The sequence below is a fragment of the Hibiscus syriacus genome, unplaced genomic scaffold (assembly GCF_006381635.1).
Source record: "Hibiscus syriacus cultivar Baekdansim isolate YM2019G1 unplaced genomic scaffold, ASM638163v2 tig00112501_pilon, whole genome shotgun sequence".
NCBI lineage: Eukaryota > Viridiplantae > Streptophyta > Magnoliopsida > Malvales > Malvaceae > Hibiscus > Hibiscus syriacus.
The window spans coordinates 356914-382968 of record NW_024063348.1 but is presented as its reverse complement, the minus strand read 5'-3'; the positions used below and the strand labels follow the sequence as shown (position 1 = coordinate 382968).

General features: G+C 32.5%; 1 protein-coding gene across 1 annotated transcript; it reads left to right on the top strand.

Moving 5' to 3' along the window:
• Positions 1-8228: 8228 nt before the first annotated feature.
• Positions 8229-12043, top strand: LOC120180752 (myosin-11-like). Its single transcript, XM_039186038.1, has 6 exons — positions 8229-8561; positions 9532-10866; positions 11038-11109; positions 11286-11319; positions 11644-11734; positions 11860-12043. The coding sequence occupies exons 1-6, from the start codon at positions 8409-8411 to the stop codon at positions 12041-12043; spliced, it is 1869 nt and encodes a 622-aa protein (XP_039041969.1). The 5' UTR covers positions 8229-8408.
• Positions 12044-26055: the final 14012 nt, after the last annotated feature.

Below are 26055 nucleotides of genomic sequence, written 5' to 3'. Positions count from 1 at the left end.
TTTGTGTATTATATTGTTTGTAGATTTGGATATTTGAGGCTTTTCCCGACATGCAGACATATGCATTAAAAACTTCAAATGATATTCCTAGAGCTATTTCCTGGAAGAGGAAACGACGACTGTTGATTTGGGAAGAGTTACTACGGTATACGAAAATAAATGATGTAAGTTAACACAAATACTACCATATATAAACAAGTTATTACTAGTACACATTTAACTTTGTTTGAACTTTTATATTGTTAGGAGGCCAACACTCCATTACAGAGGCTGACACCCACGGAGACTGAGCTTGCCACTGATTGGTGGCAAGCTAGTAAGCGTTTTTTTGATGGCACGGATGATGAGCAGCCTCCACTTCGAGAGAAATCACCTCACCCAGAGCCATCACCTGATCGACCACACTATACACCTCTACAACGAGAGCCATCACCTATTCCGTCACATCATTGAGCCTATTCTCCACCATCAGCTCATGATAGGCGACCGAAAAAGATGTCATGGCATTTATCTCCCTGTTCTCCACCTCCACGGGATGAGTTAGGGGAGTTACGTGATGAGGTCAATGCCTTGCGTGAGGAGATCGGTACTTTACGCGATGACAATGGTGCATGACGTGATGAGGTATCTACTTTACGTGGTGAGGTAGCGACTCTACGTGAGATGGTAGCATCGTTGCAAAATGAGGTTCATACTCTACGCAACGAGGTAAGTTTAAGATTTTTCATATTTAACTTGATTTACTCGTAATTTCACTTAGATTAACCATTTCACTTAGATTGCTTAGTAAATTCATTCGGTTGCTGCCAATACTGCTAAACAGTTCTAAAATAACCCTGTGAAGTTAGTATTTGTCTTTGTTTTGTCTTTTGATTGAAGTAATGCAATCCATTCAAGTTTCAATTTGCAGAAGAAGAACAGTCGCAACATGAAACTTAAAATCGCAACGCAAAAATGACTATCGCAATGCGGAAATGACTATCACAACGCGAATTTGACTATCGCAACAAGATAATCGCAATGCGAAATAAAAATCGCAACGCGAAATTAGTTTCGCGTTGCGATTTTCTCGTTGTGATTTTTATTTTGCATTGCGATTATCTTGTTGCGATAGTCAAATTCGCGTTGCGATAGTCATTTCCGCGTTGCGATAGTCATTTTCGCGTTGCGATTTTAAGTTTCGTGTTGCGATTTTAAGTTTCAGAAACTATTCTTCTTCTGCAAATTAAAACTTGAATGGATTGCATTACTTCAACCAAAAGACAAAGACAAATACTAACTTCACAGTGTTGCAAATTTAAGTTTCAAGAATAAACTACTACACTTTATGTTGTCCTTGAACATGCACTAAACCTATATGTTGTCCTTGTAAATGTTTATATAAGTGCTTACTTCTGGAATGTTATCTGATGCATTTTGTGAACTATGATAGAATAATGACTTGGGTGAATACCTTGCAAGTATGAAACATATTTGTCTTTGTTTTCACTGTTTAATATCATATCTGTTTATTTACTGATTTATGTATTAATTTATTTTTAGCGGCCCGATAAGGTGGATGCTTTACGTTGGGTTTTTCTTGCACGACGGGGTTCACTCATCAGACGGCGTGCACGTGCCATTACGTCTCTGTTCACCCCAATAGTGTGAAGACTCCTTAAAGAGAAGCCCGACTCACCTGTCATCGTTCAAGAGGCCTCTCCTATCGTTAAAGAGGCCCCTATCATCCCTCAAGAGTCCCCTCCCATCGTTCAAGAGGCCTCTGTCATCGTTGAAGAGGTCCCTCCCACCATTCAAGAGCCCGATTCATACGGCATAATATGTTGAATTATTGAGAAACCCTCTCACGTTTTGGACATGATGGATGACAGTTGGCTTTCGTATGAGTTACCGGCCAGTACCATTCCGGCAGATGAAGTGGAGAGGAGAAAACTACCGGAAACAATTCTGGATAATACCCTTTGCGCTAAGACCGCAGTTGATTTTTATCTACATGAGTGGAGCCAGGGGTGTTACGCTGACATATACAAACTCAACGATGATATACATTTGTTGATTGATCAGTCTTGGTGGGGTGTGTTATTAGGGGTTGAAGACAAAGGCTATTTCGATGGAGGGTAAGTCTTATATTTTTCTTATATTTCATTTTGATTAATTTTTTTAAAATTTATGTAATTCACTAATATATGTCTTTTTTTGTAAAACAACATATTGATGTATGGGTGTCACGTCTTCTAATGATAAGGAAAATGAGGGGGGGAAAATGCGATATACAATTATGCCGACGTCTTTTCACGTAGTTCACTTGAAGAATCAACGACAGGAATCATATGTGTTGGCTAATGGACAAGCTAAACTTTATCCTGCATGGTGGGAGGTCGATAAGGTTAGTATTTATTTTTTAAATATTTTAAAGGTGTTCATAAATAAGTGTGCAATTGAATTATTACTTAAGATTGCAGGTGTTTATCCCTGTTTTGGAACGTACTCATTGGCTTCTCGTCGAGCTTCAGCTCCCATCCCTGAAGACAATAGTATATGACAACATGATAAATTATATATCATTGTCTGATTTGAGAGATATTATTAAGGGATGGAGCTCTCATTTGGCTAAATTCTTGGATGCGATTAATTATTGGACTTATTATGGAAACAAGAAGCCAAAGAAGTTCAATATTACAGTTATCAGAGACAAGACCACGCCGCAACAAACGCAGGAAGCCAAAGAGGATTGTGGTCCTCTCGTATACATGTGCTTGGAGCGTTTGACGACAGGAAGTACACAGTTTCTACCTCCCACCGATAGAGATAGAGGTGCAGTAGGCTTGTGGTTTCGGTATTTTATGGCTAGAGCGATATATGCGAGACGCTGGCTACCTGCATCCGCGTTATGAAAATGTCCATAAACAATTTGTAAGTCAAATGCAAGTGTTGTTAAGTACCTAGAATTCAATAATAATTTGCTGTTTGTTGGTTTTAGATGTGTAGAAAGTATTGTTTGAGCAAATGTTTGGTTTCTACAGGTTAATCTTGAAGTGAGCTGCGTGAAATTGATGTATGGGTGCATAAACAACTGTCTGGGGTACACTTTTTTTTATTGTTTAATTGATTCTTAAAAGTCTGACTTGTTTAATTGATAAGGAAAATAAGAATTATTAGCATTTTTTGCTTGTTTAATTGATTTGTAAAAGTTGATTTGTTTAATTGATGTGTAAATAATTCTTATTTGTGCTTGTTTAATTGATTGAAATGTAAAAGTTGATTTGTTGATTTCAATCTGCATCATGTTGAAGGCAAAAGACCTGCTGAATGTACACTTTCGCAACGCTAAACTCAAAATCGCAACGCGAAAGTCAATTCGCGTTGCGATAGTCTAATATGCTTTGCGATTTTCTCGTTGCGATAGTCAAATTCCCGTTGCGATAGTCAAATTCGCGTTGCGATATTCAAATGAATGTGTAATAAGTGATAACAACTGAACAGATCATAGCAATGTTCAAAATCAAGTTACTAATACATGTCTAACTGAAAATGTTAAAAGTTTACACATAAAATACACATAATAGTCAAATTCGCGTTGCGATATTCAAATGAATGTATAATAAGTGATAACAACTAAACAGATCATAACAATGTTCAAACTCAAGTTACTAATACATGCCTAACTGAAAATGTTAAAAGTTTATACATAAAATACACATAATACAACGTTTACATTTAAAAATCACCTAAGTTAATAGTCCCAAAAGGTGAAGCCGGTTGTGATTAGGATTTTGATTTTGATTGCGATTTTGATTGCCTTTTTCTTGACACCATATGAGCTTTGGATTTTGATGAGGATCCATATTTTGGTAGAGGAAAAGATGATTGTGATGGCACTGGTGATCCACATGTCAACCTTGTATGACCACTTTCCTTGCACCGACTACATGTCGATCTCTTCTTCTCTTCACCCTTAGACGGTATACGATCATGACTTTTTGGTCGGCCAGGTAGCCTTCTTTCCATGGCTGGTGGCAAAACTGTTTGTAAGTAATCTGGTATGTCCCACTCAGAAGGATGTGGAATAGGGTAGATAATCTCGGCATAAGTTTTTCGATATACTTCTGTAGTGTAGTAATCCATAGCGTATGCGCTTGAATCATCTTGGTTTAGATAAAGAGCAACTTTTATAACATGACCACACGGATAACCAGATGTTTTCCATTTCATACAACTACACGTCTTTGCATTTAGATCGACAGGCCCATTTAAGTTATTATCCAGTACTTCAAACAAAGTGTTTGAACATGGTTCAACTCTCCATGACGTTGACTTCACAACACGTTTCGTTATCTTTTTTTCAGTCCATGGTGTAACACGATGTTTCAATGTTCCTGTAAATTTAAATAAATAATACTTAGTAAAATATATGATAAGTTACGAATTTAAAGAAATAATACCTGCATGGTTCCTTTTCTTGTAGTACCACTGTTGAATAGAGGCTCGAAAAAACTCCATTAACATAGTAATGGGTAATTTCCGGGAATGACGACTTAGAGCGTTGATTGATTCTGCACTATTATACGTCATGAAACCATATCTTGCTCCAAGTTAATGTACTCTTGACCATCTTTCAAACTCGACATCTTCTAATGTTTGAGCACACTGAGGCAAAACACGTCTTAAACAATTTATATGCTTATTAAAATCCATTTCCCGATAAGCTTTTATAGCCTTCCAGTATGTCCATTTATGATTTTTTATACCAACAGACATTGATTTTAGATTTCTATACAAATGAACACCACAAAGTCCATGAAAAGCATCTGGGAAACACCTTCTAACAGCGTTGTCAATTGAGTTTGCCCTATCGGATATGATTTTCAGATTGCTAATAGGACCTATGCAATCCCTAAGATGCCTCATAAACCATATCCAAGAATCAGAGGTTTCAGATTTGCCAACCCCGTAAGCTATTGGCAGTATCCCATTGTTAGCATCCATGGCTACTGCTAATAAGTTTACTCCAAGGTATCGACCTTTTAAATGTGCTCCGTCAACTATAATAACTGGGCGCATGCAAGTAATAAACGAACGAATCTACAAAATCATATATACAAAAAATATAATCATTTAAATGTGAAATGCATGTAACTAACAAAAATGAGTCAACAAAATTATATTGATTTACTAACCACAGCACCAATAGCGATAAACAACAACTCAAAGCGTCCATCTCTATCTGTTTTGATATGAGTTACCGACCCAGGATTTTTCAGCTTTAAATTGTGATAATAAGCCGACAGTTGGGCAAACGATGCTTCTGGCGACCCCCTCAACAATTCCAAGGCATAACATTTGGCTCTCCAAGCTTGAGAATATGAGATACTAATCTTGAACCGAGCATTCATGTCAGTCATAATTTCATGTCCCCGATATACCATGCCATTCAAAAACATTAACTCAGCCAGAAAATCACCCAACACCTTTTTGTTTGTCTGTCTATGGTGAAGAAAAACTTGGGTTATTGAACATGTATGTTTATCAATAAAAGTCCTAACTTTAAACATTTCACAATCTTTTATCCTCTTTGCAATCATACGCCACGTACAGTTTTTGTCAATCATACACCTTGTTTCGAAACGATCTTTGCTTGATTTGTTAACTTTCAGTTGATAACCATCTTCCACACATTTCGTATACAAAGCTATCTTCAAGTCTTCCTTTGTATCAAAACAATCATCTTTCTTGATACGAATAATTTTTGTGTAACAATCAACTGCTATCTTTACCAACTCTTCTTATGGTATCTGAAGTAATTCTGGCATATTCCAGTTATACTCCCGTGACATTTTCTTCGGGGACTTTTCTTCGGGGATTTATTCTTTTTCTTTTTCTTCTTCAGGGTTATATGAATTACAGAATGGATGTTCAACATGTTCATTCACAGTCGTAACTTCCTCCTCATTATCATCAACAACATCTTCCTCGGCAGCGGCTGTTTCATCATCAAAATTCGGGTATTGGCCAATATCAAAATCATTACACGCAGGGTCTGTTTCTTCTTCTGAAACATCATCAAAATCCAAGTATTGAACAAGATCAAAGTCCGGCTATTGACCAAGATCAAATTTCGAATACTGACTAGTACTCACAATTTTTTCTGTTGGCTCATCATCGTCTAACTGGTCAATACGAAAACTGGAATTTGGTGCTGAAAGTTGATTGGGATTTGGATTAGGGAAATGTTGTGGGTTTTGAGATTGTGTTTGGTATTGGAAATGTGGTGAAACAAAATTTGCTTGGTGATGAAATTGTGGTGGAACCATTAAATTTTGAGCACCATAAACTGGGGTTAAAAACTTAGTTGATTACTACCCGCTACTGACCTAACTTCACTACTTCTAGGTTCAACAACATACAATGTAACATCATCTTGTGAAACACTAATGTAAGCAATGAATCATTCAACATCTTCATTGTCGGTTAACAAATAAACTTTACATTTTCTCTGATAAGATAGCCTAAATCCACTTAAGGGCTCTAAATTCAATTTATTTGCAACACGTAACATTAGAGTTTCATAAGTTAACTTTTTTAATGACAGTTTTAGTTGAAGATTCATGGGTAAATGCATATATTGTAAAACACCATGAACATTCTCCCATGACCCTCCAAAACACAAATCTATCCAAACATGATCAACATTAAATGATTTCATTATTGTAAATTAATTTACTAAACAAACGAGCTGTGAAACTAAAACCTGTTGACGGATGGGGAAGGATGTCGTTGGATATAGGAACGGATGTCACCGGAGAGAGTGATAGATGGAAATGGAATGAGTTGCGATTTAGGGATTTAGGTTATGAGTTGTTGCTGCTGCGTAGTTATATACTCAAAACATTTTTGTTGCGAAACTAAAACCTGTTGCGAATTTGAAATTCAGCGTTGCGACAGTCAGAATCGCGTTGCGATAGTCAGAATCGAGTTGCGATTATGTATTATCGCGTTGCGATAGTCAGAATTGCGTTGCGATTTACATATTCGCATTGCGATTTTCTAAAATCGCAACGCGAATTTGGAAAATCGCAATGGGATAGTCAAAATCGCGTTGCGAATCTGGAAACTAATTTGCGATACTGGAGATCGCTTTGCGATTTAGAGATCGCATTGCGATTTTGTTAGTCATTTTGGCAAATCGAAAAAAAGTTGGTCAAAATCGTATATTATAAGGAATTTTCGGTCACTGAGATTATTTTCTCTATAAATAATTTGATTTATTATTAATAAAGTTAAATAATATAATTAAATTAATTTAATTTTTATAAAATTTGTAGAAAAAATATATTTTTAAAAAATCAGTAATATATAATGTATCCTATTTCTGCCAATAAATATCAAAATTCAATTTAATGTTTTTTTGTTTGAACAAGTATAATAAATTATTATTTTTTAAATTATCGATATTTAATTTATAGGTAAAGTACACAAATGATCACCTGATTAAAGGGTATTATTTTGTTAAGTTATCTGAATATTGGAAGTTATAAAATAGTCCATTTACTATATAATGTTTTGTTGAGTCCCCTTGTTATTAAAAGTTACGAAATGGTCACTTGACTATTCATATGTTTCAAATTAGTCATTTTTAATTAAAAAATTGACCACCTTTTGAACTGAACGTTAACATATTGATTGAGATGTGATAAAATCTGATCTCATAATCGTTTGAGGTGTATTTTGTAGATTAAGTCGCTAATTATATCATGTTGTCGAGCTAGTGCTTAAAACATTATACCGTCGAGTCAGTGCTTAAAAATAATAATGATTCCAATATACATCATTAAAATATAATTTTATCATATCTAAGTCAGTAGTTTCATGTTTAGCTCAAACGACTATCAAATTTTTAATAAAAAATAACGAGTTTGAAACTTATGAATAGTCGATTGATCATTTTGCAACTTTTAATAGTAAAAAAAACTCAACAAAACAACACCATATAGTCGATGATAATTTATATATTTTACCTTTAATTTTATTTATCAATTGATTCAAATTGAATATTTTAAAAAAATCATTATGGAATAAGCTTCTCTACTCATCTTGTTCAATTCTAACTAGCTGTTGGTTCATAAATTCTTAATTGAATTCAACTAAATTACATTTATTAATAGTGATGGAATGCACCGAAATAATACTTTAATTATTTTACAAAACTGTGTTAAAGGGCCCCAATATTTAGATTTAAAAAACATCGCGCGAAATCAAGAAAATTGTTTTATCAGAAGGAAAAAAGGAACTGTTTAAATCCCCAAACCGTTCGCTTCAAATCTCCAAAAGTGGAAAACTAGAAGAAAAAATTTTCGCAATTAATGTATTTTTTCCGTGATTTCTAAAGTTCATGTGTTTAGGTTTTAGCAATGTCGAAGATAGAGAGATCTGTTTCAGCTCAAAGCAATTTGTTCGAATGCGAAGAAGAAAATGCAGTCAACGAAAGGGAGAATAGCGGCCGGGTAGATGAAGAAATAACATTGTTTGCTCAGAAAAAGCTGCGTCAACGCGAGTACGATTATGTTAGTGTTTTTCTTTACCCTCCTAATTTTAAGCACATTATTATTATTTTTGGAGTAAATTCAATATGTTTTTTGTTTTGATCCTTTGTGTTGCTGGAGATCTGATCTGAAAGCGTTATATGATAAATGACTGAAGTTGTTAAGAAATTATCGTCCCCCATGTTGTGATACTCGGTTGGAAAGTGATAGACGAAGAAGAATAAGTTGATACAACTGAATGAGTAGAGTCTTGAAATTTAACTGAAAATGGTATTTGTGCGCTAAATTTGATTGCCAATTGCGCAATGATGAAAATTATTTCGTGATTTTCTAAAAGAATGACCTATTTAAATAAAATGTATAAATTTATCATGATTTTTAAAGTTCTGTACATGTGATCTATTTAACAAGGATCGTGGAATTGAATATTTGAATTTATGAGAAAAATATACATACATTTTGGATAAATTAGTTGGAATTTAATATAATTATATATTTAAGTACAAAAGCATGAATTTTCAATTTCAGAAATAGTTGTAGGAATTTCATATGAACTATCAATGGGCATGAATATTTTATTTATGTGTTTTATCACACAAACTATATTTTAAATTCAAGTTCTCAAGTGCCACCTTAAGAAAGTTTAGCTAAGTCTTGTGCATAGTTACATATTGACTCTTTGATTTTTTTAAACTAAAGAATTTCTGAAAGGGAAACAAATCTAAGAAAAATATTTGAAATAAAATGGAAAAACTAATAAAATATGAACTAAAGCGCTATAAACCCCAGAATCTTTGGTGAATGGGGCTTGAAATTGCTTTAGATTTAAGGAACCAAAAAAAATTAGTTGTACTATAGTTAATCTGCTTTTTGTCATATATACTGCAGCTTTTAGTTCTTGATAGTTTTAGATTGATAATGATTTGATTGTAAAAGGGGTTCTCTCTGACACAAGTAATAAACTGCTGACTCTTATCTTTTATCATTTTAGGTTGAAAACAAGCAAAACGGCAACATTGAAAATTTACAAGTTACGGGAGTTGGTCTTCTGTCAAAGATTCAGAATCTTGAGAATCGATTTGCTTTTGCCTTCACAAAATTCAGGGTTTCTGAATTGTCTATTGGCAACATCGAACTGTCCAAATTTGTTGCTGAGTTGGATGAACAAGTTCAACTTTGTTTTGCTGAGATGAAGCAATTCTGTACTCTTTATTCATTTGCAAATCTTAAAGGAACTTGCGGTTATTATGATTTGGAAATTTTAGGAAGTTCGGATTTGATTAGTCAAAAGCAGCAGTTATGTTCTCCTTATCAAGAGCGTTTTGATATGGTAAAGGAATTGTCAGAAAAATTACTTGAGATAGAGAAGCTTAAATCTGACAACTTGCTCAAGGAGCATGAGCTTGAGGGTTTAAGGTATAGTCAAAAAGAGTTAGAAACTTGGATTTATTCTGCTGAGAAGGAAAAAAGCCAGTTGGAGGAAGATATGGATATCATGAGAAGGGAAGTTGTTGTTACAGCTAAATTTTTTGATGATTTACGGAGCGAAATGGTGGAACTGAATAGCAATATGGACTCCAAGATTTCTCCCAACAAAATTCTCAAGAAGAAATCCTTTGAACTTGAAGATGAAAAGCAGGAAGTGAAAGTTTATTCATCTGAACTTGAAGAAGAAGACTTACTTTTGTCTGATCAGTTATGTGGCTTAGAGGAAAAAATCATGTATCTAATCGATGAGAAAGAGTCATACCATATTGAAAGGAAAAGTCCAGAATTTGATGCTATAGATTTCAAAGATGAGATAATAACAAGATTGGAAGATGAAATAGAAGTAGAAAGGCTTGTTATAAGACGGAAGATGGAAGAAGTGCAAAGGCAATGGTTTGAAGTCCGAGTAGAGTGTGATTATCTAAAAGTTGAAAATCTCAAACTCATTAAAGAATGTAGCATGCTTCAGAAAGAAAATGGAGAGCTATGGAAGCAAAAGACCAAGTTAAATGAGTATTGTACAGTATTAGAAACAGAATTGAACAAAGTTGATAACCTTCAAAGAAAGAATCAACTGTTAGAAGAAGAAATTTTGGCTCAATTGCAAAAAAAGTTACAACTTCAGAAAGTAATCTTGGCTCTCAAAGAAACAATTAGTGAAACCAAGTCTGAAAATGAGATGCTGGAAGCTTCTTTTAGGATGTTATCTCGAGAGCATGAAGAGCTTGAGGCTAAAACAACGTTATTTGTTCAGAAAATCTTGAATAGTTGCAAACGTAGGAGAGTTGCCCTTGAAGAAGGCTTGGAAACTTATGAAGCTCTGCCGGAAAATGAGCTGGTCTAGACTAGGAGAGAGAATCACATACGGCTTAATGTTGGTAGACTTTTTCATTTCATCCTAATTGATCATAATCCTTGACATTAGGCAATCATTTGTTTGAAAAAGTTCTCTTTGATGGAGAGGTCGTAAGTTGCTGAAACAACTGATCTTTCTCTTTCTTTTTTACAGATTGATGACAAGCAAAACTCCAATACTGAAAATCCTCGATTTATAGGAGTTGAGCTTGCCGAAGCTTTAGAGGTAAATGATATGTATAAGACCCAGCTGAAGAGATGAGTAAGAGTGGTAGATTCCTGAACCATAAAGATTAGAATCTTGTCTCGATAAACCTAACATCTGAAATTGGGTATATAAATTTTTACTGTCAAATAATACAATCGATTATCTGTTAAATTCTTTTATGGTTTCTGATGCAGTTGTTTTGTCTCATCTTTAGTAACATGAAACCAGGCAATATTTGGTTTCTAATTGAAATCTTTAACCCTGGGATGCTTTTGTAATACATTAGTTGACTTTGAAAGGATGGTTGTATAAAAGATACCCTTGTTGGTTTAGGATAATATTCTTATGCAATGAACAACTCCACATAAAAGAAAGAAGAGGTGCGCTTCATGGAGTTTCAACTGTGCATTTAGAACCTCGAACTTTAGATATATTTCTCTCCCTGTCTCTTCTTTTTGTATTTCGACATCCGCTGTCATCATATATTGTAGCAGGATAAAGTTGTAGTCACATTAATTCTGTACTGTTATGCCCTCTTGGCTGGAATTACAGGCTTGCCAAAAGTATCCCGGGCAAGGGATGCTAAAACTATTTCGACATCCGCTGTCATCATATATCGTACAAATTCAACTCTCAAAGTCAGGTACTGAACTGCAGACTTGATTGTGCTCGCAGACTGTAAGTAGTGTTATACAAATGTAATCTAACGCTAATGATCTTTGTAAATTCTAATTGTGTTACGTTTCTTTTTCCGGAGGATATAAGCAGTCATGTAGATGTTCCCGGTAAGTCGACAGATGAAGGAGGTGCAGGAAACGACAGACGTGAATGCAAGGTATCGTTGCCTAAGATTGAGATGAGTGCACTGCAATGTATCAAATATGCTGAGGTAGATGCAGTAACACCCCCAACCCGTACCCTACTTGGATTCGAGTCCAATGTGTCACATTGACTTTTCAAAACATTTACTTGTATAAAATAGTGAGTAATTTAAAACTTTTATACATGTAGCTTATTCAAAAGATTTCCAGAACTATTCAGAGTTTAAATGTTTTTGCAAAACCGTTCAGTGCATATACAATTCAGACATTTATTTACATGCCAACCATTTCCAATGTACAGTATACATCTAATTCAAAACATCTTTTCTGATCTGATCTTCGGTAAGAAGTAACTGACCTGTCTTGCTCCACATTGCTCTCTATATTCTTCTCGAACCTACGTGTGAAACAATCACACGCTAAGTCGATGACTTAGTGAGGCAAATAAAACATAATAGAAATCATAAAACATCCCATATAACAAAACACATGAACATTTAATACTAACTTATCATACAAAATCATATACCTTTTTATATAACAAAGACACTCATGTACATATATCATCATCTACTTTCTTAGCATTATCATATATATTATTATCATTATCTCTATCATTATCATCGAATTATTTATCACATAATCTTGTACTTATCATTTCTGTATATCATATCACTCATATACCATTTCACCAAAAGCATATACATTATATATATTGTATTTATGTTATCTCTTTGATTAGCCCATGGTACACTTGTGAGAACTATCGATATGTGAGTCTATAGAGGTTGTGTACTAATGCTGTCACCACAGCTCGTATCATTGCACCGAAGTGCACGTAGAATTACACCGTAGTGCCATATAATAATGTCCATAAGGACCACATATCATTCCTTAAGGACTACATATCATTCCTTAAGGACTACATATCATTCCTTAAGGACTACATATCATTCCTTAAGGACCACATATCATCCCTTAAGAATCATATACATATACCAGGGATCAAGTATGTGTCTCACAAGACTTCACACATGTTCCAAAGAATATATATATATCCCGAAGGACCACGTAGACCCTCGACTCTTGGCATGCCAACTATACCCCTAGCTCTCATGACACATAACATGGGCATTATCATTTATTTCATTTCAAATAATTCACTTTCACATATCACGTATCACATAGCTTCTTTTCATATTATCACATAGTTCACTTACACGTAGATCATTTCCATATAATTCACATGTCACATATCCCATGCTCTTGTATTCATATAACATATAATCACATAGATTACTTTCACATCACATAATTCATAGTTATGATTTCATATACTTACCTAATTACAAAGCTAATTCACATATACCTGTTTTCATATAATTTCTATCATTTCTCCCCAATCACATTTATTCATGTAAACATACTTATCATATCTTGTTCACATATGATCATATACTTCCTATAACATATAGAAACACCTATAACACTTTCACATAGCTTATATCGTAGTTCTAAATATATATCATTTAATAGTATTTTATTTAGGTAATAATTTAATCTATTTATTTAATTCAATTTCATAATTTCATTATAATCTTTTCATATAGCTCCATAGATATTTAGCATATAACTTATCTTGCATATTCGTATCGTCCCTTAACTCTCATTAAATCAAAATCTCTATTATACTAATTCCCATGATGGATCATATCACTATGTACTTGTCCAACTCATGTTTACCTAGTTCATATCACTTCTCATGAACTCACTCTCATCATATTTTCCTATTCTTACATCTTTTATCTCATAACCATGTATTCACATAGTCTTATATTTCATTATCATATTACTTATATTTGTTCTTCTATGACTCTTTATAAACATCTATTTCCATTTCCCTACATCTCTTGACTTATCTTCTATATTCATATAATTTCATAACTTATTTTATATTCTCTCATTAACACTTAACCGTATTTTTACATAAACCACATAGCACATACAAAACAAAACCTATCAATTCATATAATTAAACATACATACACTTCATATCGTTAACATACTTATAATCAAGACTTAATGAGCTATTACTATAGGAATAGACTTATCACAAGTCCAATTTCCATATAATCTTATATAATAAGATGCACTCACCTGGGCCTCGTTGTTTGAATCAATCCTAATCTTTAGTTTGTTCCGGAACAAGCTTTCATTCTATATCTACATAATAATACATTAATACTTATCAGTATACTGATTGATATATTCGAAACTATCACTCCTTAGACTCAGAGAAAAGCCAATTTCATCTTTTAATGAAGGAATGCATCGATGCACTACTGATGCATCGATGTATAAAATGCATTCGATGTTGTATTATTATTGGGATGCATCGATGCATGCCTTATGCATCGATGCACTAATTGCATTCGATGTTTCTATTTTAAAAGAGTGCATCGATGCATTACCAATGCATCGATACACCTTCAAATAATTTATGGGTTTTAACCTTGATGCATCGATGCACTATGAATGTGCATCGATGCACTCTGCCCAGAATCCTCTTTTATGCCCGAAAATCCACTCTTTTCAGCTTAATACTTCATATATCATCCCCTTTCTTTTTTTTTAACTTACATACTCATATTCAAACTCATTCCTATTCATTAATCACCTCTTTAACATCAAAATCCTATTCTCCATATGAAATTCAAGAATTACACTAAATTTTCAACATGTTCCAAATTCAATTCTATTGTTTCTAGCTTCTTAATTATACCATTGACAAGTCAAATCCATCTTCAAAATCTATTTACTCCTTTTATTTCAATAATTCTCTTAAAAACTCTTCATATTTAATCCTCCCTAACTCATCCATTTTGAAGTTTCAACATACTTTAATATCTAAATAATCTTTCTTAGCACCCTAAGAATCAAAACTAAGCTTAAAACTCAAGAATTAACCAACTGAAATTAAACTTACCTTTGCCATGGAGCTTACGGGAAGAGAAGAGGAAGAAGGTAACCCAAACTCCAGACTTTTCTTTTCTTATCACCCTTCCACGTGTTTTATAACCCTAAAAGAAAGATAAAAATCTTTCTGGTCAAATGACCAATTTACCCTTTATTTCCTTTAATAATTACTGAATAACCTTCATCATATTTCCAATAAATCATTGAACTATTCAATTATCCTACTTTAATCACCAATTTCTGAAACTTTATAATTTGGTCACTAACCCGGTATTGAGGATGTTACAACTCTCCCCTCCTTTAAAGAAAATTCGTCCTCGAATTTTCACTGAACAAATCAATAAGAACATATCTTCTATTGTTCTCATGTTACCTCATTTACTTACTTTTTCCGTCCTGTATTTCTTCAATTGTCTTTTTCCTTTATACATTTATTTTCTGTTACTTATCATAAACACAGCAACTCATAACCTCAATCCATTTCATTTCTTTATTCCATTTCTCCTTTATTTATTCCTTATACACAAATCATATCTTTCTTTTCATATTCTCATACTCTTGTCTTATCATCTATACTCATCTCTATATTAATCTTAATTGTATTCTCATAACTTTGATAACCCATTTCTTATACAGAATTTCATTCTATATCATTTCCTTGTACTTGTATTTTTCCTTCCTTAAGATTCCATGCAAATACTTATCTCCTTTTCTATATCATAGCTATCTAGTTAGAATACACCACTATATTCAGTTTCACATCATAATTGATTAACTCAACTTTATCTTTTCCTCCAATCTTATAACTCTATCACCTTTACTCTGACAGCTAGTCAATAACATATGTTCAATCTAGGGTACAAACCCTAATCAACCAAACACATACATCCTTTCAAATCGAAATTATCTTAAAATTCATTTATTTAACTTGTCAATTTCACCTCCATTCTCATACATCCTGTACTTTTCGTTATTCAAACTAAACGTTCTGACTTCCTTTGTCTTATAAATTGATCATCGATATACCCATTCTTAAACTCTTCTTATCAATCCTCAGCTTTACTCAAATATACAACTGTATCCAGATTCATTTCATATTTGGTTATCATATCCTGAAAATATATTATAATCTTATACTTCCAGTATATTCCCATCACATATTCTTGTTAGCCAACGCTAACTTTTTCCTTCTAGAATGCAAAACAGTATCTACATCCCTTGATCCATTTAAAATACTTCTTATTCTTCACTTTATATAATTTCTAGCAAAACTCTGAATTCATTCCTCCACTTTCATATATATCTTTAACTTTTCATTCAATTATCCAAAACCAGACTCTAGTACTTAAATGAGTCTGACTTTCCTCCAATTGATCTTTTATCTTGAAATACCACCAATTCCAATCAAGTTTGTAGTTGAAAATCATAATCTCTATCTCTCTTTGGTAGTGCTAATTTATGAAATACTAGTTCCCTTAATCATTCTGAGTTTTTATTTCTCCAAACTTTTCGTTCTGAGCTTTTTCTCTTTAAAGCTTTAACACAATTAACCATTTCTTGAAACGATAACAAATTCAAAACCAGTAACACTCTTTTAATTTAAGGCGCAAGTCCTAACAAAATATCACATGTATCATTTTCAGTCGGAATTAACTCAGCAGCAATTCTGCTTAGCTTAATACACTTATAATCATACTTATACAAGGTGTAATTCCCTTGTTTCAAGCTCGTGTATTCCAGTTTCATCTGTCTTATAAACTGGTCATCAATGCACTTATTCTTGAACTCTTATACAATTCTAATCACATCATTTAATCTTTTAACATTCTTATGGTGACAATTGTCCACCATACTCTAACTTACCAAAGTAGTAACAAAACTACTCAATTCAACATCTCCACTTTGAAGAAATGAAAACCTTCTATCATATCATTCAACCAAAGGTCTATAACAATAGAACCTTCCTCAAATCAACCCTTGAACTTGGGTGCTCGCAACTTTATCAACTAATTTGATACATTCATTCTATGAGTTAAAGAAGTATAAATTGAAAACACATCAGAACATTTTTCAACATGAAGAATAATTTCCTAATTTTATACAGGCATTTACTGAGGTGTTCGCTCTTCTTCCTGCCTGGCCAAGGCAGGTGAATGCTATTACCTTCAGGTTTATTACCTTTCACTTCTTTTGAAGCTCTTATTATCATACTTCTATTATCACATAATAATCTATTTTTTTATTAGCAAGACAGCATACTCCTTACACTATCAGATCATAATTTTTCACTTTGAGTTGGCATATACACTTTTTAAAACACTTCTGACTTCGATTTAAGCCTAGAATCGGCTAAACCGTAGCTCTGATACCATTAAATGTAACACCCCCAACCCGTACCCGACCTGGATTCGAGTCCGAGGTGTCACATTGACTTTTCAAAACATTTACTTGTATAAAATAGTGAGTAGTTTAAAACTTTTATACATGTAGCTTATTCAAAAGATTTCCAGAACTATTCAGAGCTTAAATGTTTTTGCAAAACCGTTCAGTGCATATACAATTCATACATTTATTTACATGCCAACCATTTCCAATGTACAGTATACATCTAATTCAAAACATCTTTTCTGATCTGATCTTCGGTAAGAAGTAACTGACCTGTCTTGCTCCACATTGCTCTCTATATTCTTCTCGAACCTACGTGTGAAACAATCACACGCTAAGTCGATGACTTAGTGAGGCAAATAAAACATATAATAGAAATCATAAAACATCCCATATAACAAAACACATGAACATTTAATACTAACTTATCATACAAAATCATATACCTTTTTATATAACAAAGACACTCATGTACATATATCATCATCTACTTTCTTAGCATTATCATATATATTATTATCATTATCATCGAATTATTTATCACATAATATTGTACTTATCATTTCTGTATATCATATCACTCATATATCATTTCACCAAAAGCATATATATATTATATATATTGTATTTATGTTATCTCTTTGATTAACCCATGGTACACTTGTGAGAACTATCGATATGTGAGTCTATAGAGGTTGTGCACTAATGCTGTCACCACAGCTCGTATCATTGCACCGAAGTGCACGTAGAATTGCACCGTAGTGCCATATAATAATGTCCATAAGGACCACATATCATTCCTTAAGGACTACATATCATTCCTTAAGGACCACATATCATTCCTTAAGAATCATATACATATACCAGGGATCAAGTATGTGTCTCACAAGACTTCACACATGTTCCAAAGAATATATATATATCCCGAAGGACCACGTAGACCCTCGACTCTTGGCATGCCAACTATACCCCTAGCTCTCATGACACATAACATGGGCATTATCATTTATTTCATTTCAAATAATTCACTTTCACATATCACGTATCACATAGCTTTTTTTCATATTATCACATAGTTCACTTACACGTAGATCATTTCCATATAATTCACAGGTCACATATCTCATGCTCTTGTATTCATATAACATATAATCACATAGATTACTTTCACATCACATAATTCATAGTTATGATTTCATATACTTACCTAATTACAAAGCTAATTCACATATACCTGTTTTCATATAATTTCTATCATTTCTCCCCAATCACATTTATTCATGTAAACATACTTATCATATCTTGTTCGCATATGATCATATACTTCCTATAACATATAGAAACACCTATAACACTTTCACATAGCTTATATCGTAGTTTTAAATATATATATATATCATTTAATAGTATTTTTATTTAGGTAATAATTTAATCTATTTATTTAATTCAATTTCATAATTTCATTATAATCTTTTCATATAGCTCCATAGATATTTAGCATATAACTTATCTTGCATATTCGTATCGTCCCTTAACTCTCATTAAATCAAAATCTCTATTATACTAATTCCCATGATGGATCATATCACTATGTACTTGTCCAACTCATGTTTACCTAGTTCATATCACTTCTCATGAACTCACTCTCATCATATTTTCCTATTCTTACATCTTTTATCTCATAACCATGTATTCACATAGTCTTATATTTCATTATCATATTACTTATATTTGTTCTCCTATGACTCTTTATAAACATCTATTTCCATTTCCCTACATCTCTTGACTTATCTTCTATATTCATATAATTTCATAACTTATTTTATATTCTCTCATTAACACTTAACCGTATTTTTACATAAACCACATAGCACATACAAAACAAAACCTATCAATTCATATAATCAAACATACATACACTTCATATCGTTAACATACTTATAATCAAGACTTAATGAGCTATTACTATAGGAATAGACTTATCACAAGTCCAATTTCCATATAATCTTATATAATAAGATGCACTCACCTGGGCCTCATTGTTTGAATCAATCCTAATCCTTAGTTTGTTCCGGAACAAGCTTTCATTCTATATCTACATAATAATACATTAATACTTATCAGTATAATGATTGATATATTCGAAACTATCACTCCTTAGGCTCAGAGAAAAGCCAATTTCATCTTTTAATAAAGGTATGCATCGATGCACTACTGATGCATCGATGTATAAAATGCATTCGATGTTGTATTATTATTGGGATGCATCGATGCATGCCTTATGCATCGATGCACTAATTGCATTCGATGTTTCTATTTTAAAAGAGTGCATCGATGTATTACCAATGCATCGATACACCTTCAAATAATTTATGGGTTTTAACCTTGATGCATCGATGCACTATGAATGTGCATCGATGCACTCTGCCCAGAATCCTCTTTTATGCCCGAAAATCCACTCTTTTCAGCTTAATACTTCATATATCATCCCCTTTCTTATTTTTAACTTACATACTCATATTCAAACTCATTCCTATTCATTAATCACCTCTTTAACATCAAAATCCTATTCTCCATATGAAATTCAAGAATTACACTAAATTTTCAACATGTTCCAAATTCAATTCTATTGCTTCTAGCTTCTTAAGTATACCCTTGACAAGTCAAATCCATCTTCAAAATCTATTTACTCCTTTTATTTCAATAATTCTCTTAAAAACTCTTCATATTTAATCCTCCCTAACTCATCCATTTTGAAGTTTCAACATACTTTAATATCTAAATAATCTTTCTTAGCACCCCAAGAATCAAAACTAAGCTTAAAACTCAAGAATTAACCAACTGAAATTAAACTTACCTTTGCCATGGAGCTTACGGGAAGGGAAGAGGAAGAAGATAACCCAAGCTCCAGACTTTTCTTTTCTTATCACCCTTCCACGTGTTTTATAACCCTAAAAGAAAGATAAAAATCTTTCTGGTCAAATGACCAATTTACCCTTTATTTCCTTTAATAATTACTGAATAACCTTCATCATATTTCCAATAAATCATTGAACTATTCAATTATCCTACTTTAATCACCAATTTCTGAAACTTTATAATTTGGTCACTAACCCGGTATTGAGGATGTTACAACTCTCCCCTCCTTTAAAGAAAATTCGTCCTCGAATTTTCACTGAACAAATCAATAAGAACATATCTTCTATTATTCTCATGTTACCTCATTTACTTACTTTTTCCGTCATGTATTTCTTCAATTGTCTTTTTCCTTTATACATTTATTTTCTGTTACTTATCATAAACACAATAACTCATAACCTCAATCCATTTCATTTCTTTATTCCATTTCTCCTTTATTTATTCCTTATACACAAATCATATCTTTCTTTTCATATTCTCATACTCTTGTCTTATCATCTATACTCATCTCTATATATTAATCTTAATTGTATTCTCATAACTTTGATAACCCATTTCTTATACAGAATTTCATTCTATATCATTTCCTTGTACTTGTATTTTTCCTTCCTTAAGATTCCATGCAAATACTTATCTCCTTTTCTATATCATAGCTATCTAATTAGAATACACCACTATATTCAGTTTCACATCATAATTGATTAACTCAACTTTATCTTTTCCTCCAATCTTATAACTCTATCACCTTTACTCTGACAGCTAGTCAATAACATATGTTCAATCTAGGGTACAAACCCTAATCAACCAAACACATACATCCTTTCAAATCGAAATTATCTTAAAATTCGTTTATTTAACTTGTCAATTTCACCTCCATTCTCATACATCCTGTACTTTTCGTTATTCAAACTAAACGTTCTGACTTCCTTTGTCTTATAAATTGATCATCGATATACCCATTCTTAAACTCTTCTTATCAATCCTCAGCTTTACTCAAATATACAACTGTATCCAGATTCATTTCATATTTGGTTATCATATCCTGAAAATATATTATAATCTTATACTTCCAGTATATTCCCATCACATATTCTTGTTAGCCAACGCTAACTTTTTCCTTCTAGAATGCAAAACAGTATCTACATCCCTTGATCCATTTAAAATACTTCGTATTCTTCACTTTATATAATTTCTAGCAAAACTCTAAATTCATTCCTCCACTTTCATATATATCTTTAACTTTTCATTCAATTATCCAAAACCAGACTCTACTACTTAAATGAGTCTGACTTTCCTCCAATTGATCTTTTATCTTGAAATACCACCAATTCCAATCAAGTTTGTAGTTGAAAATCATAATCCCTATCTCTCTTTGGTAGTGCTAATTTATGAAATACTAGTTCCCTTAATCATTCTGAGTTTTTATTTCTCCAAACTTTTCGTTCTGAGCTTTTTCTCTTTAAAGCTTTAACACAATTAACCATTTCTTGAAACGATAACAAATTCAAAACCACTAACACTCTTTTAATTTAAGGTGCAAGTCCTAACAAAATATCATATGTATCATTTTCAGTCGGAATTAACTCAGCAGCAATTCTGCTTAGCTTAATACACTTATAATCATACTTATACAAGGTGTAATTCCCTTGTTTCAAGCTCGTGTATTCCAGTTTCATCTGTCTTATAAACTGGTCATCAATGCACTTATTCTTGAACTCTTATACAATTCTAATCACATCATTTAATCTTTTAACATTCTTATGGTGACAATTGTCCACCATACTCTAACCTACCAAAGTAGTAACAAAACTACTCAATTCAACATCTCTACTTTGAAGAAATGAAAACCTTCTATCATATCATTCAACCAAAGGTCTATAACAATAGAACCTTCCTCAAATCCACCCTTGAACTTGGGTGCTCGCAACTTTATCAACTAATTTGATATATTCATTCTATGAGTTAAAGAAGTATAAATTGAAAACACATCAGAACATTCTTCAACATGAAGAATAATTTCCAAATTTTATACATGCATTTCCTGAGGTGTTCGCACTTCTCCCTGCCTGGCCAGGGCAGGTGAATGCTATTACCTTCAGGTTTATTACCTTTCACTTCTTTCATAGCTCTTATTATCATACTTCTATTATCACATAATAATCTATTTTTTTATTAGCAAGACAACATACTCCTTACAGTATCAGATCATAATTTTTCACTTTGTGTTGGCATGTACACTTTTTAAAACACTTCTGACTTCGATTTAAGCCTAGAATCGACTAAACCGTAGCTCTGATACCATTAAATGTAACACCCCCAACCCGTACCCGACCTGGATTCGAGTCCGAGGTGTCACATTGACTTTTCAAAACATTTACTTGTATAAAATAGTGAGTAATTTAAAACTTTTATACATGTAGCTTATTCAAAAGATTTCCAGAACTATTCAGAGCTTAAATGTTTTTGCAAAACCGTTCAGTGCATATACAATTCAGACATTTATTTACATGCCAACCATTTCCAATGTACAGTATACATCTAATTCAAAACATCTTTTCTGATCTGATCTTCGGTAAGAAGTAACTGACCTGTCTTGCTCCACATTGCTCTCTATATTCTTCTCGAACCTACGTGTGAAACAATCACACGCTAAGTCGATGACTTAGTGAGGCAAATAAAACATATAATAGAAATCATAAAACATCCCATATAACAAAACACATGAACATTTAATACTAACTTATCATACAAAATCATATACCTTTTTATATAACAAAGACACTCATGTACATATATCATCATCTACTTTCTTAGCATTATCATATATATTATTATCATTATCTCTATCATTATCATCGAATTATTTATCACATAATCTTGTACTTATCATTTCTGTATATCATATCACTCATATATCATTTCACCAAAAGCATATACATTATATATATTGTATTTATGTTATCTCTTTGATTAACCCATGGTACACTTGTGAGAACTATCGATATGTGAGTCTATAGAGGTTGTGCACTAATGCTGTCACCACAGCTCGTATCATTGCACCGAAGTGCACGTAGAATTGCACCGTAGTGCCATATAATAATGTCCATAAGGACCACATATCATTCCTTAAGGACTACATATCATTCCTTAAGGACCACATATCATCCCTTAAGAATCATATACATATACCAGGGATCAAGTATGTGTCTCACAAGACTTCACACATGTTCCAAAGAATATATATATATCCCGAAGGACCAGTAGACCCTCGACTCTTGACATGCCAACTATACCCCTAGCTCTCATGACACATAACATGGGCATTATCATTTATTTCATTTCAAATATTCACATAAACATGTAATTCACTTTCACATATCACGTATCACATAGTTTCTTTTCATATTATCACATAGTTCACTTACACGTAGATCATTTCCATATAATTCACAGGTCACATATCTCATGCTCTTGTATTCATATAACATATAATCACATAGATTACTTTCACATCACATAATTCATAGTTATGATTTCATATACTTACCTAATTACAAAGCTAATTCACATATACCTGTTTTCATATAATTTCTATCATTTCTCCCCAATCACATTTATTCATGTAAACATACTTATCATATCTTGTTCACATATGATCATATACTTCCTATAACATATAGAAACACATATAACACTTTCACATAGCTTATATCGTAGTTCTAAATATATATATCATTTAATAGTATTTTTATTTAGGTAATAATTTAATCTATTTATTTAATTCAATTTCATAATTTCATTATAATCTTTTTCATATAGCTCCATAGATATTTAACATATAACTTATCTTGCATATTCCTATCGTCCCTTAACTCTCATTAAATCAAAATCTCTATTATACTAATTCCCATGATGGATCATATCACTATGTACTTGTCCAACTCATGTTTACCTAGTTCATATCACTTCTCATGAACTCACTCTCATCATATTTTCCTATTCTTACATCTTTTATCTCATAATCATGTATTCACATAGTCTTATATTTCATTATCATATTACTTATATTTGTTCTCCTATGACTCTTTATAAACATCTATTTCCATTTCCCTACATCTCTTGACTTATCTTCTATATTCATATAATTTCATAACTTATTTTATATTCTCTCATTAACACTTAACCGTATTTTTACATAAACCACATAGCACATACAAAACAAAACCTATCAATTCATATAATCAAACATACATACACTTCATATCGTTAACATACTTATAATCAAGACTTAATGAGCTATTACTATAGGAATAGACTTATCACAAGTCCAATTTCCATATAATCTTATACAATAAGATGCACTCACCTGGGCCTCGTTGTTTGAATCAATCCTAATCCTTAGTTTGTTCCGGAACAAGCTTTCATTCTATATCTACATAATAATACATTAATACTTATCAATATACTGATTGATATATTCGAAACTATCACTCCTTAGGCTCAGAGAAAAGCCAATTTCATCTTTTAATGAAGGTATGCATCGATGCACTACTGATGCATCGATGTATAAAATGCATTCGATGTTGTATTATTATTGGGATGCATCGATGCATGCCTTATGCATCGATGCACTAATTGCATTCGATGTTTCTATTTTAAAAGAGTGCATCGATGCATTACCAATGCATCGATGCACCTTTAAATAATTTCTGGGTTTTAACCTTGATGCATCGATGCACTATGAATGTGTATCGATGCACTCTGCCCAGAATCCTCTTTTATGCCCGAAAATCCACTCTTTTCAGCTTAATACTTCATATATCATCCCCTTTCTTATTTTTAACTTAATACTCATATTCAAACTCATTCCTATTCATTAATCACCTCTTTAACATCAAAATCCTATTCTCCATATGAAATTCAAGAATTACACTAAATTTTCAACATGTTCCAAATTCAATTCTATTGCTTCTAGCTTCTTAATTATACCCTTGACAAGTCAAATCCATCTTCAAAATCTATTTACTCCTTTTATTTCAATAATTCTCTTAAAAACTCTTCATATTTAATCCTCCCTAACTCATCCATTTTGAAGTCTCAACATACTTTAATATCTAAATAATCTTTCTTAGCACCCCAAGAATCAAAACTAAGCTTAAAACTAAAGAATTAACCAACTGAAATTAAACTTACCTTTGCCATGGAGCTTACGGGAAGAGAAGAGGAAGAAGATAACCCAAGCTCCAGACTTTTCTTTTCTTATCACCCTTCCACGTGTTTTATAACCCTAAAAGAAAGATAAAAATCTTTCTAGTCAAATGACCAATTTACCCTTTATTTCCTTTAATAATTACTGAATAACCTTCATCATATTTCCAATAAATCATTGAACTATTCAATTATCCTACTTTAATCACCAATTTCTGAAATTTTATAATTTGGTCACTAACCCGGTATTGAGGATGTTACAGATGCTGATCCAGAGAGACTTGTAGTGTAGCTTAAGGATGTTAGCTGATCCACAATTGGGTTCCAGAATTCCATGTAACTTTGCTTTTACCTACAATTGGGTTCGAGCGAGTAGATCACAAGCATTATATAAGCTGGGACAACAAGTGCAACAAAAAGGAAAGTTTAATTTTTGGAATAAGGTGCGCATTTTACTAGCTAATTTTGCAATCAAATTAGTTGAGTTTTTTATTTCTAAGGTACTTTTTGTTATTTAATATTTTTTTAACCCAAAAAATAGTTAAAAAATCAAATAATTAGCAAAATATCAATTCAGAAGTAATTGTCTTTAAAATTGGATTTTATTATTGCATGCCATAATATTATTTCTTACTCTGAACACTATTAAATAAAT

Bases quoted from the DNA above. Each gene is read 5' to 3' on its own strand.
- LOC120180752 (XM_039186038.1), top strand. From the start codon at position 8,409: ATGTCGAAGATAGAGAGATCTGTTTCAGCTCAAAGCAATTTGTTCGAA. The intron at 8,562-9,531 runs GTTAGTGTTTTT...TTATCATTTTAG, and splicing joins GTCAACGCGAGTACGATTAT to GTTGAAAACAAGCAAAACGG. The intron at 11,735-11,859 runs GTACTGAACTGC...GGATATAAGCAG, and splicing joins AATTCAACTCTCAAAGTCAG to TCATGTAGATGTTCCCGGTA.